The 19,256-nt window shown below is 40.0% G+C and overlaps 2 protein-coding genes across 4 annotated transcripts in view; one reads left to right on the plus strand and one right to left on the minus strand.

Moving 5' to 3' along the window:
* Nucleotides 1-2,969: 2,969 nt before the first annotated feature.
* On the minus strand, nucleotides 2,970-13,488 carry RIDA (reactive intermediate imine deaminase A homolog). The gene is made up of 6 exons (XM_003408257.4): nucleotides 13,309-13,488; nucleotides 7,172-7,277; nucleotides 5,863-5,917; nucleotides 5,520-5,588; nucleotides 4,917-4,972; nucleotides 2,970-3,549 (listed from the first exon to the last, which is right to left on the minus strand). The coding sequence occupies exons 1-6, from the start codon at nucleotides 13,371-13,373 to the stop codon at nucleotides 3,487-3,489; spliced, it is 414 nt and encodes a 137-aa protein (XP_003408305.1). The 5' UTR covers nucleotides 13,374-13,488; the 3' UTR covers nucleotides 2,970-3,486.
* Nucleotides 13,460-19,256, plus strand: part of POP1 (POP1 homolog, ribonuclease P/MRP subunit) — a 30,437-nt gene continuing 24,640 nt past the window's right edge. For all 3 annotated transcript variants that reach the window (XM_003408409.4, XM_064267930.1, XM_064267931.1), the window contains exons 1-3: nucleotides 13,460-13,651; nucleotides 18,229-18,372; nucleotides 18,985-19,152. In XM_003408409.4, the coding sequence (XP_003408457.1) occupies nucleotides 18,231-18,372; nucleotides 18,985-19,152 (310 nt within the window). In that variant the 5' untranslated portion in view covers nucleotides 13,460-13,651; nucleotides 18,229-18,230. The remainder of the gene's footprint in view (nucleotides 13,652-18,228; nucleotides 18,373-18,984; nucleotides 19,153-19,256) is intronic.

Below are 19,256 nucleotides of genomic sequence, written 5' to 3' on the forward strand. Positions count from 1 at the left end.
GCTGGTTCAACATGTGTACTTTTGATTGAGTAAATATGCTATCAGAACCAATAAAGTGTTTGAAAGCCTTTCTTCGTGTACTTTTCTTAATCTTAATTGTCATTTCAGAAATGTGCAAATTAATTTCGGACTCACCCTGTCAAAGATAATGAATATGACAACAGCAAAGAAATATGGGGGCTCTTTTTATTTTTATTTATTAAAAATAATTTTTATTGTGCTTTAAGTGGAAGTTTATTAATTCAGTCTGTCACATATAAGCTTATATACACCTTACTACATACTCCCATTTACTCTCCCCGAATCAGCCCGCTCCCTTCTTCCAGTCTCTCCTTTTCGTGACCATTTTGCCAGTTTCTAACCCTCTCTACCCTCCCATCTCCCCTCCAGACAGGAGATGCCAATATAGTCTCAAGTGTCCACCTGATACAAGTAGCTCACTCTTCATCAGCATCTCTCTTCAGCCCATTGTCCAGTCCCTTCCATGTGTGATGAGTAGTCTTCGGGAATGGCTCCTGTTGGGGACTCTTTTTAGATCGCTTATTTAACACACTTCAAAGAGATTGCTCTTTCTGTAAGCGTGTTTCAAAGGCCAGCATGTAAAGTGTCCTTTTCACATTTAACAAAATCTAGTGATTCATTTTCAGTGTGGATAGAAGACTCAAAATCCCAACCCAGCCACTGCCAAGTTAACTTAGGTACCAGCATCTTGTTTCCACCTCTTCCATTCTAGGGTTTGAACCTGAAGTCATGATTTATCTGCAGCTATGCCTCTTACGGAGTGCTGGGAGAGCAGTGGTTAAGAGCTCGCTGCTAACCAAAGGTCAGCAGTTTGAATCTACCAGCTGCTCCTTGGAAACACTATGGGGCAGTTCTACTCAGTCCTATAGGGTCACTGTCTTAGTCATCTAGTGCTGCTATAACAGAAATACCACAAGTGGATGGCTTTAACAAAGAGAAGTGTATTTCCTCACAGTAAAGTTGGCCAAAATTCCAAATTCAGGGCATCGGCTCCAGGGGAAGGCTTTCTCTGTCTGTTGGCCTTCTCATCAATCTTCCCCTGGACTAGGAGCTTCTCCATGCAGAGACGCTGGGCCCAAAGGACGTGCTCTGCTCCTGGCACTGCTTTCTTGGTGGTATGAGGTCCTTGTTCTCTGCTCACTTCCCTTTAACTCTTGAGAGATAAAAGGTGGTGCAGGCCACACCCCATGGAAATTTATTTTACATTGGATCAGTGATGTGGCCTGGGTAAGGGTGTTACAATTCCACCCTAATCCTCTTTAACATAAAATTACAATCACAAAATGGAGGACAACCACACAATACTGGGAATCATGGCCTAACCAAGTTGGCAATATTTTGGGGGGACACAATTCAATCCATGACAGTTGCTATGAGTTGAAATTGATTTGATGGCAAGGTTTTATTTTTTGATGCCTCTTAGGCCCAGCCTAGCCAGAGTATCTAATTTCCTGGCACAGCGGTTCAGTGCTCGGCAGCTAACCGAAAGGTCAGCAGTTCAAATCCTCCAGCTGCTCCTTGGAAACCCTATGGGACAGTTCTACTCTGTCCTATAGGGTTACAATGAGTTGGAATCAACTCGAGGGCAACTCGGTTTTTTTTACTTTGATGATTGATTAGGTATGGGCCCCTCACTTGAGCTGGACCAATCAGAGGCTTCCCTGAGACTCCTGCTAGAACTATCAGGAAGTTGTATTTCTGCTGAGGTTAGTGCACTGGTAGCTCCTATGCCTGGGCCTGCAGGCAGCCGCCTCTCCACAAGAGACAGATGGAGTCACTAGTTATTTGGACCCACCATGCCTAAAGCCAGCTGTATTCTGGACCTCCCTGTTATGTGAACCTATTAATGCCTGTTTTTTTCTTTTAATACTAGTTTGAGTTTCTGTAATTTGCAACTGAAAGAATCTTATTATTAAAAGCAGAAAGAAGTGTCTCATTAATGAGCTGGTCAATTGTATAAAATAAACAAGCATCTCAACAGATGCTTCTCTGACTAGGGGAGGAAGTCATCTGCTTTTCACTTTTAAACAGTGAACGGCAATGGGACGAAGCCACGCAGGGGATGGAATTTGAGTTCAGAGAAAAACAGACAACTGAGGGGCAATGTGGGGATTAAGGAATTATTTTGTGTGTGTTTTTAAAAACTAGACAAAAATAAGGCCAGAAAAAAAGTATGTGTGCAATCCAATACTTCTTAAACTTTAGGTCCCTTAAAAATTCCTATGATACCCAAGTTCATCAGAGGTCTACGTAGGAAAGAGTTTGTTGAGATTTATGGTGTATATATGTAGGAGCGCTGACGAGAAGTAAAGCTTTGAGTGATGCTCTCTCTCTTGTTACTGTTGCTAGCTGCTGTTAAATTGGTTGACTCATTGCGACCCCATGCACAACAGAATGAAACACCTCCTGGTCCTGTACCATCTTCACAATACTAGCTAAGTTTGAGCCCACTGTTGCATCCCCTGCGTCAATCCACCTCCTTAAGGGTCTTCCTCTTTTTTGGTGACCCTCTATCTTACCAAGCATGATGTCCTTCTCCAGGCACTGGTTCTTCCTGATAACATGTCCAAAGTACATGAGATGAACCCTCACAATCCTTCCCTCTAAGGAGCTTTCTGGCAGTGCTTCTCCCAAGACAGATGTGTTCGTTCTTCTAGCAGTCCATGGTATACTGAATATTCTTCATTAATACCATAATTTAAAGACATCGATTCTTCCTTGGTCTTCCTTACTCACTGTCCAGCTTGTGCATGCATATGAGGCAACGGAAAATACCACGGCTTGGGTCAGGTGCACCTTAGGCCTCAAAGTGACATCTTTGCTTTAAGGAGGTCTTTTGCAGCAGATCCTTCTCTTTGTCATCATTAAATGGCTTTAATTTGTATTATCAATGAAATAAAATGTCACACTAGCTGTTAAAAAAACAAATGGATGGAATGACACCAAGAAAAATTTGCACATCTATTTTATTTCCATTAGAAAAATATTACCTATTTTATAAAATTTTGGTCCACTTTCTTCTACTTTGCCTCTGGATTCAACTTGAATAATTTTACTCAAGTAGAAGCAGAAGCACCTATAGAACTAAAAATATTTCACAGCATTAAATTAGTGGGATTTTTTTTTTTTTAATCAGATTAGGTGAGCTCTATTATTTCTCAGGAAGAGTAGCTTATCTTTTCTAGATATTGTTTCCCTTCACTTTTATTTATTTGAGTAACTACGTAATGAGTGAACCTTCTTCCACATTCAGTGATGTGAGCGTGCATAAATGTAACTTACAACATCAGCAACTGGATTCATCATCTAATCTTCAATTCATGTTCAAGCTCCCCATTATAGGGAATTTCCATAATAATCTTCAGATATTTAGGTCAAAATTACACTCTGAACATCAGTTGTAAAAATTAAGATGTTAATTTAAAAATGTTATGAAAATTCCAGATTAAGCAACATTGGACCCATTTATAGTAATGCTGGTGAGAGTGGTCCTTGGACAGCTATTGCCTCAATCTCAACACGGCTTCCCTGTAAGGAAAATAATGAAACAATGTTTGGATCAGTTTTTACAAATTAAGAGTGCTCCATAATACCTACTAAAAACATACAGCTAACAGTAAAACAACATTATTATCATAAAACTTTTCAAAGAAGGAAAGGAGGACGAAATTTTCACTAAAAATCTATGATAGGCCAGGTACTATGCTAGACATGTTTACCTATGCCACCTCATACGGTTCTCAAAGCAGCAAAGACAAGTGGCCCCCCACCACCCTCCAAGCCACAGAATGATACACTGAAGCTTAAAAACCAAAAAACCAAACCCACTGCCATTGAGTCAACTCTGACTCATAGCCACCCTATCGGACATAGTAGAACTACCCTACAGGGTTTCTAAGGCTGTAATCTTCATGGAAGCAGACTGCTACATCTTTCTCCTGGGGAGCAGCTGGTGGGTTTGAACCACTGACCTTCCAGTTGGCAGCTCTTAATCACTGAAGTTTAGAGAAATTAATTAACTCATCCCAGATCACAAATCTAAATGTCAGAGATTCAAATCAATGTCATGTGATCGTAAGCCCAGTGCTCGCTCTTCTATACCCAATATCCTAATAAGTTTGATGATATTGATCATTACAAGTAACAACCAATTAAAGGAATAAAAATGCCACTCTTAGAAGATAAATTTTCTTCAGTGGAAAATTACAAATGGAAGTCACAAAGAGCTGTTTCTTTGTAGGTGGGAATACTGTGTTGTTAAGAGTCACAGGAAAACAGCTTCCAGTTAGATTAGAATATCAAAAACAAAAGAATAGTGAGAAATATTCCACTGGTTTAGACATTATTTCTCTAATGGAGCCAAAATCAAACCTGTTGCTGTTGAATTGCTTCCAACTCACAGTGACCCAAAAGGACAGAGTAGAACTGCCCCATACAGTTTCCAAGGAGTGGCTGGTGGATTCAAACTGCTGACGTTTTGGTTAGCAGCCAATCTCTTAACCACTGCACAACCAGGGCTCCTTTCTAATGAATGATCTGGATTTCTTCTTATACAACAGTCAAACAAAATTTTCACTGTAGACCTCACAAATCTGGCTCCAATTTATAGTCCCTAAGTAACATTACTACTTTTTTTTTTTAAATAACATTACTACAATACAGCTGCTATTTTACATTTCCTCACAATTTAAGTACTCTGATTCTGTTACGTCCACGTGTGCATTGCCTTATAAAGTATCTTAATTTTTTCCCCATGCGTGTAATATCAACTGTTTCATTTTAGACTTTAAGCTCCTAGAAAGCAGAGAAAATTTCTTTTTAAAAATTTCCTTCCACAGTGCTTAGTTCATGTAGAAAATTAAAATTGCTTCTCAGTCCTTTTAAAGTGTACTTACTTTGGGCAAAGCAGCAACTTGGTAAGCAGCTCTAGCAGGAAAATTACTCTTGAAAACTTAATTTCAAAAAAAATTTCATTTTAGTTTTCAGAAATAATGGTATTGTTACGCAACACTGCATAAGCAAGACTCTGGTAAGTGCTTCATAGACTATGGAGTTCTTAGTTATAAGCAACATAAAAAAAGCTCATATTTCAGAAAATACTTTGTCGTATGATTCTTATATTTAATACTTTTCTAAATGACTTTGCTTTCTGGAAAACAAATGAAAACATTCACATACTCTGACACTTTGATCTTGTTCGATGTGTGAAAAAATTACTAGGAGGGCTTAAAAAGCCTAAGAAGGGTGTAACAAAGTTAAACCACACGAAAATGAATTTGTAGAGTTACATTATTCTAAGAAATGCAATAGAAACATCTCAGATCTTTTTCACAGAGACATACTATATACTTCTACCAGACAATTAGCTCTTTTAGGGCAGAACTATTGCAATTTCTCTAGCCTCTTCTATCACCCTTAATTCATCATAGGCACTCATTGATAGTAACAGATTTGTTTCTCTTTAAAATGAAAAACAAGAGTAAAACCAAGTTACTTACACTGTTGGTAGATCTCATTTACAGCAGTGAAGTCATTTATGTCAGCCAGCAACACAGTTGTTTTCACCACTGGAAGATATATATGTCATCAATAGGTTTAGCTATTGGGTCCAATCCGAAATATTACTTAGAAAAACAGTATCTGGTTCTGTGACTCTCGTGATTAATATGGGACTGAAATAAGAAGGAAAGGAGAACTAAAGGTGTCATTTGCCAGAGCACTAAAACAACAACTCTAAGAAGCAATAACGATACGGCATAACGTATTATTGGATTCCATGTGTTCTTCCAAAAGACCATAGAAATACCAGACAGAAAGGTAAAGCAACGTCAGGTAACTCACCATTACTGTAGTCACAGCCTGCAGCTTTCAGAACTTCACCAATATTTGTAAGAGCCTGTGAATCACACCAGACTAGTCTAAGGCACTGATGCGACATTCAAGTTTTAATTAAATTCAGTTAATCATCTTTTACTGATGCCTTCTTAAATAGCTTTGCTGCAGAAAAATTCTGCCTACTCTTTCTGGGCTGCCTCTATACAGATGAGTTGCTCCCTGGCTTTCCTTTGATGTAATAAATCTTTCTGAAATACAGTGAGAAGCCTGTCTCCTTCTGTGATTGAAAGGACTGGTCAAAGGTCCCTTCCTCGGTGCCAAACTATGTGCTGTTTTCAGCCAATGTCCATTAAGCTCTATCTTAATTCAAGGATAAGTATGAATTAGTAGGCATTGAAAAAATGTTTTCTTATTAAAGCAGTATTTATCAGGCTCTTTTTTCTTTTTCTAAAAAACAATATTTGTAAATTGTATATATCTTTGACACTATGGCCTTTGGAAAAACATTTTTTTTTTTAACCCTCTCCTTAATTTATGTGGCAAAAGCTACAAAAGCACACGCAATGAAAGATGTCTCCTGCCCTCACTCCCTCTTCTCCAGTTTCACCCCACAGAGGCAACCACTGTTCCTAGATTCTTCTATTTCCAGAGACACTCAATGCTTATACCAACATCAACGTACACATCTTTGAGCACACAGACACAGACACACGGTGGCACATGGTGCCTGCTATTCTGCATCTTGGTTTTACCATGGGACAATTTACCTTAGAGATCTTTTTATATCAATTCCTTCCAATGGATCTAGTATAATTTACTCAACCAACTCCTTATGGATGGGCATTTAGGTTGTTTTCTATTTTTGGGTATGTTTACCTGTGGCATTTATTGGATAGAATTATATTCCTCATTCCTATTTTAAAAACATATTGTGTGCAATCTTTGCTATTTTTCTCTTTCTGAAAAATGCTGACTTTGAGCTCTATGGCGCTATTTTTTGTTTTGTTTTTCCAGGTCGGTGGCTCTGAAAAGAAAATTTCCCAGCCTGTGTGGAAGTGACAAGAAGTTCTCTGATTTTGACAATTCAGGTTTACAGACACCTTAGTCATAAAGAGAAGGAATTTCTTTTTGGTTGTTAAATGACTCATCGAATTTTCAACTCTCAACTTATATAAAACTGTCTTAATCAAGTAGTATGTAGCTAAAACATATTTATCTGGTAATCTCTATAAAACAAATCTGTCAGTGAATTTTTAATAAAAAAAATAATAAAAAGTTGTATGAAAGGAAAGTTCAAATGTGGGAAATGACTTACTTGTTTAGTTTCTCCTACCACCCCTCCTGGCACAAGCTGTCCACTTGAAGGGTCCATACCTATCTGTCCCGAAATGTAAACTGTCCTGTCGATTAACACAGCTTGACTGTAATGACAGAAACCAAGTGTCAAATAAAAAATATGAAATTCAGTGCCAAAAGATTTCTTAGATAGGACACAAAAAACACAAACTGTAAAAGAAAAAAGACAAAAACTGATAAATTGGACTTCATTAAAAGTAAAAACTTTTACCCAAAAGACATCTCTAAGGAAGTAAAAAGGGAAGTCGCAGATTGGGAGAAAATATTTATAAAACGTATCTAACAAAGGACAATGATTTGAACAGATGTTAAACAAAAAAAGATATAAGAAGAGCCAAGGAACACATGAAAGATGCTCAACATTATTAGTCACTGTTGTTGTTTAGCCATTAGGAAAATGCAAATTGAAACCACAGCAAAGTACCACTGCATACAGTAAGATACCCTGATAATCACAAGCAAGCATGTGCAGCCACTGGAACCATCATACATTATTGGTGGAATATAAAATAGTACAGCCACTTTGGGGGACAGTTGGGCAGTTTCTTAGAAATATAAACTTAACTTACAACCCAACAATTTTTTTCCTACACTTCTATCCAAGAGAAATGAAAACGTATGTTCACACCAAGACTTTACATGAATGGTCAGAACAGCATCACTCATGATAGCAGAAAAAAAAGGAAACACCCTAAACAATTATCAACTGTTGAATGGGTTTAAAAAAAAAAGTGGTGTATCCACACAAATGGAATACTATTCAGCAATAAAAAGGAAATGAACCACTACACACATTATTTGATCCTATTTATTTGAAGTTCTAGAAAAGAAAAATTATAGCAGCAGAAAGCAGCTTAGTGGTTGCTTGGGGCTACCGATGGGGTGGATGAATACAGGCTGCAGAGGGGTATACGGGAATTTTACTGGGTGACGGAAGTGTTCTGAAACGTTACCATGGTAGTGGATACACAACTCTGTACACATACCAAAACTCATGAGACTCTAACACTTAAAAATGGGTGAATTTTATTATATGTAAATTACATCTTAACCAAGCTGTAAAACCAACAAACAAAATGCAGTACCAAGAAGCACTCTAAGAAAAGAGAAGAAAAGAAGTAAAATAAGTATTCTCAGATGAGATTGGTCACTTGTTTTTCAAGAGTCAAGTAAGGATCCACTTGTGAGGGTACAGTACTTCATTTCTGCCAAGTGCGTACTTTTGGACTTTTTCTGCAATAAAGATACTAAATTTCAGAATTAGTATAAAATTATACCAAAAAAAAAAAGACGATGCTGCATTGATACCTGAAAAAAAGGCAAAAAAATCAACCTGAAAGGAGGAAATTTATTAGTTTTGGGATAAAGAATGCTTCTTCGTTTTACAGATGTTGATAAAAAGAAAAGTCTTAATGTTGTCCTTAATTCAGAAGATTTAATATTTGAATGCTTATTTAAAAATCCAGTTCCCTGTATTTTCAATTTTCCAACAGGCTCTAAACTTTCCTATTTTTTATTTCATGAGGGTTGTCCTGATCTTCTCAACCACATCTTTTTTTTCCTTATAATTTAATTTTCTGACCAGGTGGAACATTCCTAGGGCTCAAAACCCCAGAAAAGATACAAAGAATCGCAGTGAAGTCTTCTATTTTGTTCCCCATTTGCTCAGTTTCCAGCCCCCAGACAACCATTGGTCTCATTCACAGATGCTTCCAGTTTCTTCACGCACATGGGAATCAAGATGAGTGTATATTCTTCCCTTTTACACAAAATATGGAATATTAAACACTCTTCTACATTTCACTTTTTTCACTTAACAGTATATCAGGGAGCTCTTTCCATGCTGCATGTAGTATGGGGCCTCATTTTTAGGGGATGCATTGTAGGGATGTACTTTAATGTATCTGTCCCTGTTGTTTCCAATAATTTGCTATTATAAACAAAACTACAATGGAACACATTATACACACACATATCTCATTTTCCCTAAGTAACTAAGCCTTTCTTTCCTGAGTCCCAGAAGGCCTCTGGTTGAACCTTTTTTATGAAAATGATAACTATGTACAGCATCTGGCCTTATGTTATAGCTAGTCCTGTTCTTATTCTAGGGAGCCCTGGTGGTCCAGTGGTTCTTATTCTAGGAGCCCTGGTGGCCCAGCAGCTAACCAAAACGTCGGCGATTTGAACCCACCAGCTGCTTCATGGGATAAAGATGTGGCAGTCTGCTCCCGTAAAGGTGACAGTCTTGGAAACCTATGCAGCAGTTCTACTCTGTCCTATAGGGTCACTATGAGTCAAAATCAACTTGCTGGCAATGGGTTTTGGGTTCTTACCCTATTTTAGACTAAGCTCCTTGAGGGCAGCACAGTATCTTACTATGTCTTTGCATCTGTGTAGGGCCTAGGTGATTCCTTGCACATAGAGGGCACACAGTAACTACCTGTTGATGTTTTATTTTGGATTGTCAATAACAAGACCTTTTAGTGTATGGGGCCCTGGTGGTGCAGGGGCTAAGTGTTTGACTGTTAACCAAAACGTGGCAGTTTGAATCCACCAGCCGCTCCTTGGAAACCCTATGGGGCAGTTCTATCCTGTCCTATAGGGTCACAATGAGTTGCAATCGACTGGATGGCAAGGGGTTTGGTTTGTTTTTTTTTTAGCTTATAGTGTGGGCTCTGGAAAGCTGAAGCAGATACATTTAAACTCTTCTCAACTACTTCACCCTCCCACCCTGGCCCACAAATAGGTAACTGCTGAACTTGGTTTCTAAGTTTTTCTCAGGCTGAATGGTAACATCAGCTAACACTGTTTCTTTGAAGTGTCCTGTGGAGAACCAGTAGTCTGTTTATGACCTTTGCAAAGCACCTTCAAGTCTTCCCATGTTTGCAACACAGTTCAAGTCCATAAGCATTATAATTTGAAACTTTATTAAAATAAAAAGGGACTCATTTATTCTCAGAATATTAAAAGTAAGTACTAGAACTCTGAGGCTACCTGAGCTATGCGAAGTCTTATCTTACAGATTAGTAAATAGATGTGCTGGACAAAGTACGCAGAATTTGATATGCCAATGTTCACTGCAGCCTTATTCACAATGGCCAAAGGCAGACACAACCCAAGTGTCCATCAACACATGAATGGGTAAACAAAACAGGCGACTCGAAAACATCACGCTAAGTGAAATAAGCCAGACACAAAAGGGCAAATATTGTATGACTGCATTATGTGAAGTATGTGGAATACTCAAATGCATAGAGACAGAAGATTATTAATGGTTACCAGGGCTTAGGGGAATAGGAGTTACTGTTTAAGGAGTACTGAGCTTCTGTTTGGGATGATGAAAACTTTTGGAAACGGTGATGTTGCACAACATGAATATAATTAATATTACTGAATTATACACTCAAAAATGGTTAAATTGGCAATTTTTTTGCTATATAATTAAAAAAAAAAAGAGTAATTGGACAGTTGGCAAATTGGTATTTCCTGAGCATAAGAGTCCTACTATCCATAGACAAGTTGTGAGGCTCCAGAAAAGTGAAAAGTGCATTGTTCTACACAAGACAAAGGGTGGTAACACCACTTTCGAATCATCCTAGTAATTATTACATGTCATAATCTACATCACAGGGCCTATCACTTCAAAAATTTATAATCAGGTGCTACGTTAGCAATGCAATAGTGAAGTGATGTTGAAATCTCTCAAGGTTCTGACCTGCAGTCTTGCTGAAATGTGCTCAGTTCATTAGTTAATTAGTGACAGCACCTCATGCATCCCAATGCCCAGGACTCAAAGTTCAACACATTTGAATTTTTTCCTGGACAGGACCCAGGATTATTTAAAAAATGCACTCACTACAAACTCCATGCACATAGCAGCTAAACAGGTCTCTTGTTTCCAAATGGTTCTTAAAAATGTTCATTCAATTTTATCATGATATAACTAGTTGGTTGGGGAGTGGTTTACTCTTCAACATAAAATATTGAAAATTAGCAGCATTTCAACTGGATAATAGTGATTGAATACAGTTTTTACTAAGCACTTACTATGTGTCAGGTACTGTAGTTGATAAGGGAAATCCAAAGGATAGGCAAGGCTGTGTCAGAAAGTAAATACTTGGCATAAATCTTATCTTGTTAAATATATGCATTATAGCCATGCCAGACTCATTCATTTATGCACGTATACATTCATTCAACAAATATATATTGAGCAGCAACTTCATGCAAGGCACTCTGCTGGGCGGTGTGGATACCAGAGAAAAAGTCAAGACCCATGTCCTCTCTCGCTTCCAAAGAATACAGTAAAAGAAAAACCTCTTTATTTCCTCTCATTCAACAGCACTTCTGACAAGTGGAAATAAATGCACACAAGCTAGACTTTCTGGCCAGTATACATATATTTAGCTATACACAAATACATATATTTAGTACACATAATGATCTTTGTTGTGGGAAATGAGCACAAGCAATGAATTCATAAGCATCATAATGCAATTCTAGACACGCTGTAAAAAGTGAGTTCTAAGACATACGTGAGGAGCCCTGGTGGTGCAATGGTTAAGCGCTGGGCTGCTGACCTAAAGGTTGGCAGTTGGAACCCACAGCGGGCTCAGGAGGAGAAAGGACCTGGCGATCTTATCCTGTAAAAATTACATCCTAGGAAACCCTACGGGACAGTTCTACTCTGTCCTATGGGGTCACTACGAGTCAGAATCGACTGGTGGGCACACAACAAGATGACTTACATAGATATACAGGGATTTCTATTTGCTAAACACTGTTGTGAAAATAACTCAGCTCTCTCCAGAAAAGACACCCACATTTGTTATGGATGGGACTCACTCCTTAAAATCAAAAGACACTTCTATCTTTATGGAAGCAGACTGCCACATCTTTCTCCTGTGGAGTAGCTGGTGGGTTCCAACTGCAGAATCTTTGCAGCCAAGTGTTTTAATCACTGTGCCACCAGGGCTCAGATCAAATGCTGTATGTTATGTGAAAGAAGTCATTCACAAAAGGCTACATATTGTATGATTCCATTGTTACGGAATGAATTGTGTCCCCTCAAAATGTGTCAACTTGGTTAGGCCATGATTCCCAGTATTGTGTGGTTGTCCTCCATTTTGTGATCTGATGTGACCTTCCTATGTGTTATAAATTCTAACCTCAATAACGTTAGTGAGACAAGACACTAAGTACCAGATTAGGCTGTATTTTCAGTCAAACTCTTCTCAGGTATAAAAGAGGGATGGAGCAGGCAGGGGTGAGACCTCACACCACAAAGAAGGACCAGGAGGGGAGCATGTCCTTTGGGCCCTGGGTCCCTGCACTGAGAAGCTCCTAGACCAGGGGAAGGCTGACAAGGACCTTCCTCCAGAGCTGACAGAGAAAGAAAGTCTTCCCCTGGAGCTGGCACCCTGAATTCAGACTTCTAGCCTCCTAGACTGTGAGAGAATAAATTTGTTAAACCCATCTGCTTGTGGTATTTCTGTTATAACAGCACTAGATAACTAAGACATCCATTTATAAGAGATGTTCAGAGTAGGCAAATCCATAGAGACAAAGTGGGTAAGTGGTTGCCAGAGGCTGGGGAAGGAGGGAGGAGGAGTGACTGCTAATGAATATGGAGTTCCTTTTTTGGGGTAATGAGAATGTTCTGGAATTGGATAGTGCTGACGGTTGCACAATTTTGTGAACACAGTAAAAATCACTGAATTGTAGACTTGAAACAGGTGAATTTTATACCATGATAATTATATTTCGATAAAGCGGTTAAAAATAAATAAATCAATAAAAAGAAACAAATTAGGGTTAGACTACTTCCAGAGGGGGAGTCTGGCACCAAGCAGGCTGAGCTCCGGCGCGAGACAGCCCGAGGCTAGGACGAAGTCCCTGGAAGCACAGGCTCCGAGTCCCGCCGCTGCTCCCAGCTGGCTGTGCCCGCTTCCCGAGCTGTTTCCTCGCGTGTTAGATGGCGTTTGCCCCGATGAATCCCAAGGCCCGCTCGGGTTCTGACCCGGAGTGACCCCAGCCCGTAGTCCCCCCGCAGCTCGCACTCCCCGGATCCGCCCGCGCCCCCACATGTCACGTTACCTGTAGGGACCAATGGCCGCTGGGGCTTTCGCCGTGCTGATCACCTTTCGAATCAAGGACGACATGGCTAGCCCTTTTGTCCAGCAGTCCCTGCAAAAAGGACACCCCACGCACTTCTCACCAAACTAACCAGCTCGGGTTAGAGGCTCGGTCCCAAGGCTTCGCTCGGCATTCTGGGAGTTGTAGTCCCGGCTTGCCTCCAGGCCACGTGTAGGAAGCGGCCGGACAGACGCATGCGCCCTCCAGCCCCCTTGCAGTGCTAGTTGCTACAGAGGGCTCTGTCGCTGAGCCTTGACGTTCTGACCCGGGGAGCCCAGGGTTCCTCTCTCAGAGCATCTGGCAGGTAGGTCCTGAGGGCTTGGTGCCTGCAGGTCCCCGGGATTGGGGGAAGCATGCTCTACCGCCCGGGCCCAGCTACCCATCCTCTCTCCCTCCAATCGCACTGGCCGCCTTTCCCTCCTTGTTGCCCGCACCCGGGCCTCTCTTCTCCGCCCCGCCCCTCCATCGGGCCTTACCCTAGGGACCCAGCGTTTACCATTTTTCCCCACCGCCCCTAGGAATGAGCTTACACCTCCTCTTTTGTCGCCGTAAAGGAATAAAGTGGGCCTCCAGGGGACTACCCTGAGATCTGGGCGTTGGTCTCCTTCCCGCCCCTCCCGGGTCCCCTTTTCCTCTCCTGAGTGCTCCTCAAGCTTTACAAGGTCTCTGCACGTTTCCCTTAGACCTGACCAGAGCCCTAGGACTTGGGATCTCATTTCAAAAAGGAAGATAATGATCCTGATCCAACCGATGGTCCCAGAGCTGGTCACTGGGCAGACATTCAGTCGTGCTGGTTTCACAAAGGGTGGTACTTGGCATACATACGTCTTATCTTGTTAATACTGTATGCGTTATAGGTATGCCACACTCATTCATTTATGCTTGCGTGCATTCATTTGACAAATATATATTGAGCGCCTACTTGGTGCAAGGCAGTCTGTTAGGTGCTGGGGATACCATAGAGAAAAAGATCCTGGTCCTCTCCTGCTTCCTAAACATAAAAAAAAAAAAAAAATTTTTTTTTTTTTTTTTTTAAACATAGCGTAAGAAAAACCTCTTCATTTCCTGTCATTTTGTCCTACCTACTGCTAAAATTTTCGCTTTCTTGCTTCCTCAGACTGTTTTCATTGGCTCGGGACTTTGGTGTGGAATAAAAAAAATACCCTTCCAGTTTCGGCTCCTTGCCTATACAGCCTTCTGTCTCCCCATTTTAGTCAGGCCAGTGTCCTCCTGAATTGACACAGTAGATTCCTGGATACTTTTCCCTATCTATCCAAATTCCAACTAACTGAAATCCTATTTTCTCTTTGATTTTTCCTGCTGACTCATGCTTTTTCTTTCCTTTATCCAGTTTTGCATTGTGCTATATGTGTATGGAGCCCTGGTGGTGCAGTGATTAAGAACTTGGCTGCTAAGCAAAAGGGCGGCATTTCAAATCCACCAGCTGCTCCTTAGAAACCGTATGGGGCAGTTCTACTCTGTCCTACAGGGTCGCTTTGAATGGCAACAGAATTTTATATTGGAAACTCTGGTGGCATAGTGGTTAAATGCTACCGCTGCTAACCAAGAGGTCGGCAGTTCAAATCCACCAGGCGCTCCTTGGAAACTCTATGGGGCAGTTCTACTCTGTCCTGTAGGGTCGCTATGAGTCGGAATCGACTTGATGGCAGTGGGTTTTTATACTGCAAAATTTAGTATACTGTTATACATCGTCTTATTCTTTTGCTGTTTTTGTGTATAGAGAATAGTGACTGAGTATGAAAACAAATGCAAACTATGACTGTTAACGTAAGGTGTAAAATTTGAATGTTTACGGTAAGAGTTAAGATCCTTCTGGAAACAGTTTTAGGCTAAATCCTCAGACTTTGCATTCATTCTCTCCTGCTGTTAGAACTGTTTGAGGACTACTGCTAGTTCAATCCACTAATTTTTTAGTTTGGAACCTAAAGCTCAGAGATGTGACTTTCCAAGCTTATCCCAAGCCCCTGGTCCCAGCCTGTCCCCAACCCATTCTAGTCTGAGCAGAGTCAGGGCTCCCAGGGTGGTGTTCTGTCTTGGCGATACTCTGCTGGGTAAGCTCTGATTCAAGCAGGTAACAGTTGATGAACTAAATTGTTTCGTAAAATTACTTCGAGTTTTTCTTTTTTTAATTTTGTTATTGGTGTTGAGAATATACACAGCAAAAAGAAACCAATTTAACCATTCCTACATGTACAATTCGGTGACATGGATTATATTCTTCAAGTTGTGCAACCATTCTCACCCTCATTTTCTGAGTTGTTCCTCCTCCATTAAGAAACTCACTGTCCCCTAAGGTTCCTATCTAACCTTATTTTGAATGGTTCTTAATGAACACTGATAAGAATCTTGTGCTTCACTAGCCAAGTGACTTTGCAGAACTCCAACTGCTTTATAGACCTGTTGCCTTCGAGTGGTTTCCGACTCATAGCGACCCTATAGGGCACAGTAGAACTGCCCTATAGAGTTTCCAAGGCTGTAATCTTTATGAAGCAGACTGCCACATCTTTCTCCCTTGGAATGGCTGTTGAGTTCTAACAGCTGACCTTTTGCTTAGCAGCCAAGTGCTTAACCACAGTGCCACCAGGGCTTCAACTGCTTTATAAATCTTGCTTAATTTGAACAATGTTTTTAAATGTAGGTTTATTTGTCTTTCATTTAGATGAAAGTCAAATGGAGTAAAAAAGTGAAATGATAATGAATCTGTTATTTCATTTATTATTTAAGAATAATAGCTCATATATTGAGCACTTTGTGCAAAGCCCCATGCTAAGTGTGTTATATACATTGCCTTGTTTAATTATCACAGCAACTTTGTGATTAATCCCATTTATAGAGGAGACTGAGGCTGAAAAAGGGAAAGCAATTTTCCTAAGGATTACACAACTAAAAAGTTAAGGAACGTCTTTGTAACTCTACAGCCAAAGCTCTTAAACACGACACCCACACAGGCTGGCTGCTTTTAATTTTTCATGAGGTTTTTATTGGAAAAGGAGGTAAATGAATGGGTGATAGTTAATTCAGTGGCTCTCAGTGGAAGTGGCGTAGACCCTGATGTGGCATTTTGGAAGTTTGTGTGGATGTTTTTAGTTGGAGTAATGATTGGATAGCAATACCTCAGGGTATTGCAAATGGTTAATGTGCTCCCCTGCTAACTGAAAGTTTGGAGGTTTGAGTCCCCCCAGATGTGCCTCGGAAGATAAGCCCTGTGATCTATTTCTGAAAAATCAGCCATTGAAAACCCTATGGAGCACAATTCTACTCTGACACACATGGGGTCACCATGAATCAGAGTCAACTCGATGGCAACTGGTGTGGTTGACATTTGGGTAACACTGCTGGCAGTTGGGCAGAAGCCAGTGATGTTAGACATCTTATAGTGTGTAGAAACTTCCCCCAGTAGCCCACCACCTAACTCTGACATGAAAGTATTAGTTGCACAGTTTTAACACACACTGAGTTTTCCAGGAATGCAATAAATCAAGGGGGAAGTTGCACTTTTTTTTTATTTGGCACTTTACTAAGAATTGTACACAAGTTTGGAAAATTATGTCACCAGTGGCATTGTCAACTTCTGTTGTGAGGCACTAGCACAACACACCTGTATTTGCCTTTGAGCTGTTGCATTCATGGTAATTCTGTGTATAGATTCAAGTAAGACTTGTATTTAAATATTGAAACAATTCAAGAACAGCTTGGTAAACAGGTGCTACACCAAGCCTTCGTATCCTCTAGCGTCCCCTCCTTGCGTCCCCTTCAAATTTCCCTATAGCCAGCAATGAAAGAGTTAATAACTATGGCACCCATACTTCCAGGACCCTTCGGCTAGCTTTGTTGACTTATGCCAATGCTTGTGCTGGTGCCTGTGTTGTTATGAGTTATCCCTGTGGGTTCAAAATATCTCTTTTTGTAATGTCATCTAGTATAGTTGTGAAATATTTACGTATGGAAATATATATTATTTTATTAAAATTACTTTTTAGTTCTCCTTTACGTTACAGTTAGGGCATATATTGTAGACCATACATTGATAAAAGTTTTGTGCCTAATGGATTATAGTTATTAATGAAATTCATTTCAAAATGAAAACAGGTGTGTTTCAAATTATTCAGTAAGAACAGGGGTGTTAAGTTTGATAGAGTTGAGAGCAACTCTGCTTTACAGAAGCAGACTGCCACATCGGTCTCCCATGGAGTGGCTGCTGGGTTCGAACTGCCAGCCTTTCAGTTAGTAGCCAAGCACTTAACCACTGTGCCACCAGGGCTGTATGGGTCAGTTCTACTCTGTCCTATAGGGTTGCTATGAGTCGAAATCCACTCTTTTTACCCTTTATCTTTCTTTAAATTGAAACCACTGTCTTTTGCTGTTATAAATTGAAGATGTAGCTGGTCTCATATCAGTAATAAAAATGAAAACATCAATAATTTATAATCAGTTTTTATAAAGGCTGTCATTTTGGAATAGCATGTTCTATATTTCATTGATTGAGGTAGCTCTTATTTCACCTAAGAATCAAGACGAAATGTTTTTGCTATTTTTTTTTTTTTTTACCACTGGCATGGCGATCTTATCTTACATCTCATTTTTCATTCTTCTAGCAGGCTTTATGCAGTGTCATCAGTTTGTGTTTGATTTAATTATTGGCAGTACAAACTGGAATGTAGTAATATGGTCTCTTCCATCTATAGAATTGTTAATTTCCTTCTGAATCAGTTTTTGGTGTAAAGACAGGGAGCTCCCTGGTTATGAATCGCTGCTGTAGATCAGTACTGTCATAACATTGTCGTTAACCCACGTGTAATAATTTTTATTTTTGAATGAAAGTTTCTTCTCCCTGTATTAAATTTATTACTTCCTTTCCAGATATGTCTAATGCAAAAGAGAGAAAACATGCTAAGAAAATGAGAAACCAGCCCACCAATGTGACTTTGTTCTCTGGCTTTGCGGCTAATAGAGGTGGAAAGCATCATAATGGAGGTGGAAAACCTGCCCAAACTCAAAAGCAAGGTAAGACACACATGATGCTCTCTCTCCATTCCCATGTAGATCAAATTGCTTTTGCCAACTTGATTTGAGGGTCATTATCTAAAAATTAAAAAAAACACCCATTGCCGCTGAGTGGATTTCATAGAGCCCTGGTGGCACAGTGATTAAGTGCTTGGCTACTAACTGGAACGTTGGCGGTTCAAACCCAGCAGCCACTCCATGGGAGACCGATGTGGCAGTCTGCTTCTGTAAAGATTTGCAGCCTTGGAAACCCTATGGGGCAGTTCTACGCTCTCTTATAGGGTCGCTATGGGTCAGAATTGACTCAATGGCAGTGGGTTTGGTTTTTTCTGGTTTTATATGGAGAAAATTTCCCTTATATTTGTTATATTTAAGGTGCTTTAATACGTCGTTCTAATATGTCACACTAGTAACGTGACCTTGGGGAAGATAATTCACCTCCTTACCTGAGATCCCTCCTTTTTGAAAGGGGAATGATAATAGCCACCTTACAAAGTTGTTGTAGGATGAAAAACATGATCTGTGTTGCCACCCAACAATGTTAATTATTCACGATAATCTTCTCAGATAAGAGTGACATTTCTGTTTGTTTTCTTTTTGAAAATATACTAGAGTCTCATTCTGGAACTTCACAACAGCAGGAAACCAAAGTGACCCACCATTCTCTGTCTGACCCTGATGTGAATGAGCAGTCTTCCTCCAAAGTAATGTTTAGGAAAAAGGGAGGATGGAAAGCAGGCCCTGAGGGCACGTCCCAGGAGATTCCCAAGTATATAACTGGTAGGTGTTTATAAAAAAATGAATTTGATTATATCATGGGTTCTTTGTTTCTAGTGCAGTCAGATATGCCAACAAATTGCCCTCTGCAGTGTCTTGCCTCTGCC

The sequence above is a fragment of the Loxodonta africana genome, chromosome 14 (assembly GCF_030014295.1).
Source record: "Loxodonta africana isolate mLoxAfr1 chromosome 14, mLoxAfr1.hap2, whole genome shotgun sequence".
NCBI classification, from domain to species: Eukaryota; Metazoa; Chordata; class Mammalia; order Proboscidea; family Elephantidae; genus Loxodonta; species Loxodonta africana.